Here is an 11577-nt window from a genome sequence, read left to right on the forward strand (position 1 = left end):
CATAAATTAAATTAAAAAATAAACTAATGAAATTATAGGAGTTAAAATGATACAAAGGTCGAAGTATAAGAATTACTGGTATTATTTACTCTTAATATTTTTATACAAATGTAAGATTTCATGCGAGCGAGGAAATCAAATTTCTTAATTGTTTGTGAAAATAATAAATACTTTATATAGTCCATGAAAGATTTTTTTTCTTCCCTCCTCGGATTTTACAAATATGAGTCATGTCATGACTATCCAAAATAACAGGAGGGAAACAAAAAATATATAAAAGCAAATAATAATTATTATAACTGTTTTTAATAAATCCACTTTACTTTTGCATTCAAACATGTTTGACCTTATAAAATGAAAAAACGGTTTCGAAAAAAAAAATACTATAGATTTCAAAAGATGCACTAAAATTTTTACCAAATATGTGACATTGGTGTGGGACCACATCAAAAGAGAAAGAAAATCTTAGAGACCTCAAAAGATGTACTAAAATTTCAACCAAATGTATCATGGGCAAATTTGGTAGAAATTTTGGTACACCTTTTCGGTGTCCCACATCCATGTGACACATTTGGTAAAAATTTTAATACAGTTTTTGGAATCTCAACATGTGAGTCCCACACCCATTTGTGGCATTGGATAAAAATTTTAATAAATTTTTTGGGATCTTTTGCATTATTCAAAAAGAATGAAAATTGGTAGAAATTCCAAAAGATGTATCAAAATTTTAGATGTTCTATTTTTAATATTTATTATCCATTAAGTACTATTAATAAAAGAGACTGATACTTAATGGGTATAAATCCCAAAAATAGGACCTATTAAGAATCTTACTAAATATCTCACACAATTAATGGGAATAAATCCCAAAAATAGGACCTATTAAGAATCTTACTAAATATCTCACACAATGGATCACGTCAAAAACAATTACATTCCTTGTAAGGATAAGAGATTTTGACCATCAGAACTACTTTCTAGCAAAAATAGGCTACTAAGATTTCCAAATCCTATCCATCTCAGAATCCCAAAATCAATGGGAATTCATTGTTATAAAAGCATCCAATTACCCTTCTTTATCTCATTCTGTCTTCTCTCTTCTGTGAGATTTTTTTCATTCTGTCTTCTCTCTCCCGTGAGATTTCTTGTTTGAAGAAGATTAATAATTTTGAGTGTGTGTTTTTCAATTTGGAGAAGCAAAGATGGCTAATGCAGAAGTATTCAAATCGAAAATCACTGTATATGTGGTTGCTTGTTGGATTGTCGCAGCTTTTGGAGGCCTACTGTTTGGTTATGATATTGGAATTTCAAGTAATGCCCTCAACTATATTGATGTAAGTCTTTGATTAGAAAATCATAGAGATATATATTTTTATTTTATTATATGCTTTAAAATAGTAAGTCTAAAAGTTATACACTAAATAATTGAAACAATTATTATTAAGTAATGATTCATAAAGGTTTATTGATGTTTATTGCAAAATTATTATTTGTATGTGAGTGTCAATGATCATTTTTCGTTTATGTGTTTGGTTTCTAATTCATTCGAGTAAATAGTCAAATCTTATTATTTTGACTAACTTTATAGGTGGTGTGACTGCGATGGATGATTTCTTAATGAAGTTCTTTCCAAAAGTTCACGAGAGGAAACTTCATGCAAAGGAAGACAATTACTGCAAATATGATGATTAGTTGCTTCAGCTATTCACATCATCACTGTACCTTGCAGCTTTGGTTGCAAGCTTTGGTGCATCAAAGGCATCTCGTATATTTGGTCGCAAGCCCACAATTCTAGTAGCATCCCTATTTTTCATTGGAGGAGCTGGGTTCAGTGCTCTTGCTGAGCACAAATGGATGCTCATTCTTGGCAGGATTCTTTTTGGCATTGGAGTTGGATTTGGCAATGAGGTATATTATTTTGTGCCTAGAATAAATTTTATATTTTAATAATAGAGTGTCTCGATGAGTTTGTCAGCCCTCGACTAATCACAAGGCTGAAGTTAACTGACAAAATTTTAGATTTTATCCTCAAATTTTTAATGTTCAATCAACCCTTTGAGTTATATTATTTTTTACATAAAGTTTATGATAAATAAGGAAATTTTATTTTATTTTTCCCCTAACTATGATCTACGATTCGAGGCTGTTCCAGTGTTCTTATCAGAGACAGCACCAGTCCAACACAGAGGGGCAGTCAACATTCTCTTCCAACTATTTGTCACAATTGGATTTCTCATAGCTGGCATTGTCAACTATTTCACTTCCACCCTCCACCCAATTGGATGGAGGGTCTCCTTAGCCATAGCCGGCATTCCCGGCCTTGTCCTTTTCTTCGGCTCGATGATTCTCACCGAAACACCAGCTAGCCTTATCGAACGAGGCAAGGACACTAAAGGCAAAGCAGCACTCAAGAAAATCCGAGGCGTGGACAATGTGGAAGATGAGTATGAAGAAGTGAAAAAGGCATGTGAGATAGCCAAGGAAGTGAAGCAACCTTTCAAGAAACTGATGAAGCGCTCGAGCGTGCCACCACTAGTCATAGGAATTATGTTGCAGATATTTCAGCAGATGACTGGGATTAATGCGATTATGTTCTATGCACCGGTCCTGTTTCAGACCATGGGGTTCAAGAACGATGCTTCGCTGTTGTCTGCGGTGATTACTGGGACAGTGAATGTGGCAAGTACTTTCGTTTCAATCTATCTTGTTGATAAGATTGGAAGAAGAAAGTTGCTTCTCCAAGCCTGTGTCCAAATGTTCATTTGCCAGGTACTAAATTAATTTCACTTCTTTGTAATTACATTTAAATTCTTCTCACTTAGTGCTTGTATAAATTAAATGAATCCAATTTCAGGTATCAATTGGTGCAATTCTACTGACTCACTTGAATACTACTGGGACAATGGACAAAGGACTCGCTGTGGTTGTGGTGGTGCTGGTGTGCTTGTATGTTATGTGCTTTGCATGGTCTTGGGGACCTCTTGGTTGGCTAATTCCTAGCGAAACTTTCCCTCTCGAGACTAGAACCTCAGGCTTTGCTTTCGCTGTCAGCTCCAACATGTTGATGACTTTCCTTGTGGCTCAAGCTTTCTTATCGATGCTCTGTCACATGCGAGCCTTCATATTCTTTTTCTTCTCGGCTTGGATTTTGGTCATGGGATTGTTTGTGGTGTTCCTGGTGCCGGAAACAAAGGGCGTTCCAATCGATTCCATTGTGGAAAGGGTGTGGAAGCAACATCCGGTGTGGAAGAAGTTCATGGATGATGACGGTCCAAAGAACAAGGAGATGGTGTGATCGTGACAAACCTATTAAAACCGATTGTTGATGCGAACATGATTTTCTTTCCCTTTTTTTGGGAATTGTTTTTAGTGTTTTCATGGAGTTTGTTAACTGTTTTGGAAGATATGTCGTTCATAGTTTTTTTTTAATATGGACAGAAAAACTCAACAAAATCCTCCTAACAATGACCACAACAACAATAATTCAAATGAGGAGATCCAACTCTAAAACCATAAAATCGTATCCCCAATTGATCAAATAAAGACAAGTGGGTTAGGTTTAGGCTTGGACCATCATACATCTATCCACTTATTTGTTTATGTGTCATCCCTTTAATTGTTCATGCATCACATTTATGTCTACTTAATCTACAAATCTGTCTATATCACCGCCATCACCACCACCATTGATGCTACTGGTGATGGTGAATTTTTTGATGAACTTTTCGGCATCGCCAAATTGTTTGGCAATGGTCCGACAGTGGTTCAACGGTGAGGAAAATTGGAAAAAAATCATTCAAACTAATAATTTGTCTTTCTCAGCAAACAATTTCATTAAACATGTCATTTTGATCAAAATAAATATTAAATCTTGGACCAAATAAAATATGGTCCCATAAGTGTGGACTTTTCACCAATTATCCCTTTTAAATATACCTAATTTGGATCACCTAAAAAGTAAATTATTTGTAAACAAATCTACAAAAAAAAAAAAAAAAATTACTAAAGACAAAATTTAAAAAAAAAATCACATTTCATGTTATTTTTTGTGACTTCAATTTTTTTCTCTAGTTAAGTTTTTCCAGATTACCTCACAAATAATTACATTTTTTAGAATACTCTTTGGGCCGATTTGATTGGGCAAATTATAGCATATGACTGAGATTATTAATCCTCAGGACTCACATTTCATTATTTGGTTACAATTTTTGTTATCTAAATTAAATTTCGATGGACATTCTATCTAATAAAATATGTATATTTTTTAATTTTGGAGATTATGATGGGACTTCAAAGAAAATGAAATGGAGATTAATTTTGATGGGTATGGGTTTAAAAACGTGAAGAGTCCGAAGTACAAAAAAGAGTGAGGTTATTAGCAACGCTCCACAATAAATATAAGTCGTCGTCGGATCGGGGCCGGTGCTGTGAGGTGTTGTCATAGCAAGACCACAGGGTTTAGTTTGTTTTAGAAAAAGAAGCCTTCTTTGTATTCAAATTGCACCACTTTGCAGTTAAAAATAATAATAATAATAAAAAAAAAACAAAGCTAAATGAGTTTAATTGAAAAAAAAATCATAATTAAAAAAATGAATAAATTACAATTATACTCCCTAAGATTTGCTTATAATACGAGTTGCCCTTTGTGATTCTGAAAATTACACCCTCGTCTTGAAGTTTCTAATTTCATAACAAATAACCCTTTTTTACAACAAATCATTAAGTCAATTAATAGTTGTTGATGATATTATAAAAATGTTTCAATTAATAATTTAAACAATGTTATTTCTATATAGAGTAGTTAGAAATTTTATTTTTCAGTTAATTCAGTTAAATAAAAAATTATGACAAGAAAATATTTGCAATTTTTCAAACCACATGGGGCAACCCATATTTTAAACAAATCTCAGGGGTGTATTTGTAATTTATCCTTAAAAAATTGGTTGAGTTCACTACAAGAAATTGCATTTTTCACAACGCAACAAAATATGTTGCTAAAAGGGAAAACTCGTTGGCAAAAAGTTTTGCCGACATACGGAGTTACGTCGCCAACTAGTAGGTAAAAGTGAGTCGGCAAAACCTTTTGCCCACGAAATTATCATTGCGTTGGTAGTACAATATTTTTATTTGTCTCAATATAACATCTCTATACCAATAAATTTTAAAAGCACAATAATATTTAAACAGAAGTACTTAAAATAAATGGCACTTGATCCAAATATTTTCAAAGAATTTCAGTTGATATAACAACTCAGATTCTCATGGAGGCATCATCATGTGTGGGGATGGAGAATCTAAGTTATTGGATCTATTGAAAATTCCTGAAAATATTTGGATAAAGTGTAATTTTTTTTAAGTACTTCTACTTAAATATTAATTTGCTTTTGAATTTATTTGTACAAAGATGTGATATTGAGATAAATAAAAATATTGTACAACTCAACCTCCCTAGAAAGTAGTTCTTTTTTTTTTTTCAACTAATGAAACTCATTCAATTTTTTAGTTATGAACCTTTTTTTTCCCCAATTAAACTCATTTAGCTTTCTTTCTTATTTATTTATTTTTTTAACTACAAAGTGATTCAATTTGAATATAAGAAAGGCTTCTTTTACAAAAACAAACTGAATGATGCTTGCCACCTTGTTGTCACAGCACCGGCCCGAATCCCAAAGAACAAAAACGTTTTACAAACTATTTCTATGATCACATTGCAACAACCTCATGCATACCGTTAAAATGGTGCATACCATATACAAGTTATGACATTAGTGGTCTTGATTAACACAAATGTCATAACTAATGAATTATAAAAGTCAATCATGTACTTCTCTGGTGCCCTGTTATTTGCTAGGTGTGGTTGTGCCTGATGAATTGGTGGGGGGGTGCATTGGCTGATACCTGATAATGTTAATGGGCTGCTACAATGGTGGACGGGTTATAAATGGAGAAAATTTGAAAATCAAATTTGGAAGGCAATCCCAATGTCCTGTATGTGGTCAATATGGAAAATCAGAAATAATGTGGTCTTTAATGGGAAACTATTCCAGTTGAATGAACGTTGTGAATTAATCAAGGTGAGAATTGCTTTTTGGGTTAAAGCTCAGTTCAAGGAGTCTCTGTATTCAGTACAGGATATTATTAATAATTTGCAACAGATCAGAGCTATTGGTTGCTGAATTGTTTGATGCTGCTGCAGCTAGATGTTGCTGCTGTTTTCTAGTTGGGCCAGTTGCTGCTCCTGTTGTTCTTCTCTGTTTTGGGCCTTTTTGCTGCTGCTAGTTGATACCAGATATATGTAGCTTAGGGGATTGGTGTGGGTAGTTCAGGGGATTGCTGAGGCTGTGTTGTTTTGGGCCCTTTTCCATACTATTTTGTTTTCTTTCTTCTTTGTTTGATTGGTCTCTCTCCAATCTTGGGTTTAGTGCTGGCATGTGATTGCGTTAGCCCCCTCAGTGCCAACCTAGTTGGGATTATTGTTGTTAGCTATGATGCTCGATGCACTTCTCCCCTTTATTGATGTTTGATTTTCACTTTTGTATAGCTTTTCATCAATAAAATTTCATTTATTGCTGATAAAAAAAATGAATTATAACCAAACACAAGTGTAACTAAGAATATTTTGGATCATAAGGACAATGTGGTGATAAGCATATTATGAATATGAATATTTTCAGAATATAAAATTTAGAGGACTTCTTGAGTTAAAAAAATATTATTTAGGACATAATGGTACACAATTTTATATATAGAACTTGCGGCAAAATCACTCTATAATATTTACAAAATATGTCACATTTACAACCACATGTAAGTAGTTTGAGGGTACTATATGTGACGTAATCTACATGGTATAAACCAATCATTTAATGAAAGTTTTTGTAGGGTGAACATGTTAAACTCATTTCTATCAGGTAGTTAGGAGACAATGAAGGACTCACATAATGTCTTGCAATTTTATATTATTTGAAAGTACTACATAGACAATGTCACATGATGCGACATTGTGAAAATATTTAATACTTTTTCTACAACCATTAATGCAATCGATTCTATGCAAATTTTATTAATATTTAATGAATGTAGATATACACCCCAAAAAAAAAAAATCAATAGAATAGTAAAACATTGGGCCAACTCCTTAACGTGGGATTATAGCTTCGTCCAAAGTGCTGCAAAATCAATTACACAAAAACATTTGGAGGAATATAGCTCCGCCCAAAGTGCAATTCCTGAGTTGGCTAGCTTGGAGAGATAGGATTAAATCCTCAGCTTTTTTGCTTAGAATCGGAGTGTTGAATCCCAATGCCAACCCACTATGTGTGTTTTGCAAATCTGAAGTGGAGACCATGAATCATGTGCTTCTACATTGTCATTCGATATGGGTAGTCTGGTCTGATATTGTTAACTGGTGGAATCTGAGCTGGATCATCCCTGGTTCAGTGGAGGAACTCCTACAATGGTGGTCAGGTATAAGACATAAGATTCAGGTAAAGGAAATTTGGAAGGTAGTCCCTTTAGCAATGTTGTGGTCTGTGTGGAAACTAAAGAATAAGTGTTTGTTTACAGAGGCAAATCCAGATTTTGCAGAATTAACTGAGTCGGTGAAGGTTAGAGTTGCTTTATGGGAAAAATCAAATTTGAAAGAGTGGCAGTACTCAGTGCATGACATAGTATTGAATTTGAAGCAGGTATGCTATTATGTATAGATGGGAGTTATCCTAGCAGCTGCTGCAAATACGGAATGTAAAGCTTGCTGCTTCTAGCCAGAATTTACTGTTCTGTTCTGTGTTTGCTGCTCTGCCTCTTTGATTGTTTCTGCTTCTGGAATGATGGTTGAGTTTGTGGCTGCATAGTCTTGGTGATTGTTGAAGAGTGTGATGGTTGAATAGATTTGTGAGTCTGCTATGCCCAACTGGCTGCTATGCTGCTTTGCTATGTTCAAATCAATTCAAGACTTGTATAGATAGTCTAGGCTGCATAGTTTTGTGGCTGCATAGTCTTGGTGCTTTGTTGCTATGTTCAAATATAGTCTTGTGGTTGATATGCTGTTGTACTGCTATGTTGTAGAGAAAGTAGGTGATTGTTATCTGTCTTAATAGATCTATGGGTATGTTATTGTGTATAGTTGGGAGTCATCCTAGCAGCTGCTGTAGATATGGAGTGTAATCAGGTTTACTTTCGAGAGTGAGGCATTGTTGATCTTCTGCTTCTCGAATAATGGTTGAGTTTGTGGTTGCATAGTCTTAGTGATTGTTGAAGGGTGTGATGGTCGAACATATCTGTGGCTCTGTGTTGCACTATATTGGATTTGGAATGGTGGTTTCTCCAACCTATTCTGGAATGATGTTTTGGTGTTGTGAGACGGCTATTGTTGGAATGATGTTTTAGTGTTGTGAGACTGCTGTTTTGGAGAGTAGGCCATCTGGTTAAGTGCTCAGTCCAGCAGGTGAAGTTCTGCCTTATGCACTGATGGGCCTGCTATTGTGCCTTTGTTATGATTCTGGTTTCTTTTTGCTGATCAAAAATCACTCATCAGTGGGGTTTGCAAGGGGTATCACATTGGAAAGCCATTACTGTGGCTGTGGTATGGTTCATCTGGAAACAGAGGTGAGAAGGTCTGGTAACCAGCAGCAGCATTTTGGTGGCAATATTTGCTGTGTTCTCAGTATTGCCCTTGTTCTGCTGTTGCCTAGACCAGTTCTCCATTTCTACTTTCAAATAAAGTTTTCTGGTGGGTTATATTTGGGGGATTTTATTGGCTGTTGTAAATCTATCATGCATAGCTCATATGAGTGCAGGTCTGATGTTGTATGCTGCTAATGTATGATGCTGTGTAGCCTTCTATGATGCCTGCTAATGTTGGCTACTGATTGAATTGCTGTTGGTCTGCTGGTGGACTAGTAGGGGAGAATGATGAATGTTGCTGTGTGGTGCAGGGGTAGGGGTGAGAGAAGATTTGTTGGTGGTGTAGCTCATATGAGTGCAGCTCTGATGTTTCATGATGCTAATGTATAATGCTGTGTGGCCTGCTGATGTTGGCTACTGGTTGCATTGCTGTTGATCTGTGGGATTGTGATCTACCTATTGCTGTGTTCTGTGATGGCTACTGATGCTATGGATTGATGGTGTTCTGCTCCTGTTTTGCTGCTATGGATTGTTGTTTGTTTTGCTCTGGCCTGCTATAGCTGTTTTTCTTTATTGATTGTCTCATTTTTCTATCAGTTTATTAGTTAAGGGTTACATTTTTTGGTTTAGTTTTGGTTATCTTCTGCTTGGGTGAGATTGGTTTCGGTGTTTGTGGTTGGTTACTCACCAACTCTTGATGGTGTGCTAGCATATGATTGGGTGGTCTTATCGATGCCAATCTAGTTGGGATTGATTTGATTCGCCATGATGCTTTTTGCACCCATCCTTCTCTTTTCTTTTATTGATGTAATTGTCTTCTAATGCATCAATAAAGTTCCTTTTTTTTTGCTGATAAAAAAAAAAAAAAAAAAAAAACTCCTTAACGTGGGCAAATTCCAAATCACACCTTACAAATAACAATAACAAACAGCAAAGCAAAAACAGAACCACAGGCAAATGTGGAAGAAATAGGTTACAATACAAGTAATCAACCATACACACTTTACATTTCTAATTATAACAAATTAGCAATTAATACTAGCATTTAATTATTTTGGTACTACACACTCAATTAAGTGGTTTATTGTTACACCAACTTCTTCATACGTCACTGCAGTAAAACAAATCCATTAATTTCCTTTCAAAAGCAAAACCTTGATGGATACCATACCATGTGCTCACTACATGCGCACACGGATTACAAAACCCACCGCCCAAATATGTTACTTTGTTATGCATTATAAATAGAGTATGAGTATGTGTTGCTTAACACTGTAGTCCCAAGAAATATTTCTAAACGAACTCCTATTCAACTTAAAAGAAAGAAAAGATATGGCGATGAAGAAGATGATGGGTGAGTCTGTATGTGTGCTAGGCTTGGTTATGGTGGTTTTGGCAGCGATTGCAAGCTCTATGACTATAAATGCAGCAATTACATGCCAAGAAGCTATCACAAAGATGCTTCCATGCCAACAATACTTGGTGGGCAATAGTGGGATAACTGTACCGTGCTGTCAAGGGGTTCAAGCCTTGAACCAGATGGTTGCTTCTATAACAGATCGCCAAACTGTGTGTAGATGTTTTAAGCAAGTTGGACCCTCTTTAGGGGTTAAGGTTGATAAAGCTAAGCAACTTCCTAGTCTTTGCGAAATTGATATTCACGGAATACCTATTGACTATACTGTTGATTGCAGTAAAATTAAGTACGTAACACATCTCACTCATATTAAATATTTACTACTTTGATTTTCACAAATTAATATTGGCATCTACCTGGTTATAGAAGTAGATATTCATTTTTTTAGGTTATCAACTCAACTCTCTTTTAATACTTTTTTTGTTGTTGCTGCAATTACCATGTAATGGTTGTTTAAAGTTTTGTTTGTTTCTTTTTCTCATCTTGCAAAGTATTTATTTTTATGTAGTTATTTATTTTCTTGTTCCTATGCAGAGTTTGATGGATGGCTTATTGGAATTTGTGAGCAAGGGTGCACCATGCGTTAGCAGGACAAACCTTGGCCAGTGACAACAAAGAGTGTTGTTTATCTTTCAATTAGGCCAATTTAAAATTTATAGTATGGGCAGTAATAATATGAATAAATTGTCATGTTCCCTTCTCACATTTTTCCTTCCGATATTTGCACCCATACATATGTCTACATCAATTCGTTCATGGAGATGAAAACAAAAACAATGCGATCAAGATTCTAAAGAATTCGTGGTTCACTTGTGTAGAGGGAAAAATTCTTCACATAACTTATTTTATCAGCAAAATAGGGTAATATTATTGATAATTCCCAAAATGATATTACAAGGTAAGCAGACAAATAAACCACCCCATCCCCACCAGGTTGGCATAGTAAGGTAACTCAATCATATGCAAACACCAGCCTAGAACCAGAATTATGAAGAGGTTCCAACGTAGAACCAAAACTCCTAACTAAACATATTGAAAGAAAAGAAAATCGTGAAATGAAAACTATAGCAACAACATGATCAGCAATGAATGAAACTGAAGCAACAACAAGATCAACAACGAAACATGAATGACTAGCATCACCCTAACTTAAGAGATAATGCAATGCAAGTCTTACTTTCCATGTTCATCCTAGGATCAATAAGAGATTCCCCTAAGAAAAATGGATGCCATCGGAATTCCCAAAATTCCTCATAGCGCAATAATTGTTAAGCATCCATAATGTTCCTTGTCATTGTGGGTCTTCTATATATCCGATCAACAGTAGAGCCAAGGCTCGGTCATTGGGAGAGGGGGTAGAAATGAGGCATCGAGGTAGGTTCAATTGGGTAGGTTAGACTGAGTTCAAATAGCTCAAAGAATTATTAAAATCAATTAAGCACTATTAAAGACAAGCATGTAAATAATTAGAACGCACTCAAATTGTCCGATGGAGATGTTTTAATCTTTCATTAAGCTAGCTAAACCTAACAAAT

The 11577-nt window shown here is 35.1% G+C and overlaps 1 protein-coding gene and 1 pseudogene across 1 annotated transcript; both read left to right on the forward strand.

The window, feature by feature from the left end:
* The first annotated feature begins 1202 nt into the window (after nt 1-1202).
* On the forward strand, nt 1203-3295 carry LOC114263996 (sugar transport protein 8-like; annotated as a pseudogene).
* Nucleotides 3296-9957: 6662 nt separating this feature from the next.
* LOC114263997 (non-specific lipid-transfer protein-like) lies at nt 9958-10629 on the forward strand. Its single transcript, XM_028204583.2, has 2 exons — nt 9958-10318; nt 10577-10629. The coding sequence occupies exons 1-2, from the start codon at nt 9958-9960 to the stop codon at nt 10627-10629; spliced, it is 414 nt and encodes a 137-aa protein (XP_028060384.2).
* Nucleotides 10630-11577: the final 948 nt, after the last annotated feature.

Source organism: Camellia sinensis, chromosome 9, assembly GCF_055761805.1.
Source record: "Camellia sinensis isolate YWXY chromosome 9, ASM5576180v1, whole genome shotgun sequence".
Lineage (NCBI taxonomy): Eukaryota > Viridiplantae > Streptophyta > Magnoliopsida > Ericales > Theaceae > Camellia > Camellia sinensis.

Excerpts from the sequence above, each read along its gene's own strand:
- LOC114263997 (XM_028204583.2), top strand. The coding sequence starts at position 9,958 with ATGGCGATGAAGAAGATGATGGGTGAGTCTGTATGTGTGCTAGGCTTG. Across the intron at positions 10,319-10,576 it reads TGACTATACTGTTGATTGCA|AGTTTGATGGATGGCTTATT; the intron begins GTAAAATTAAGT and ends GTTCCTATGCAG.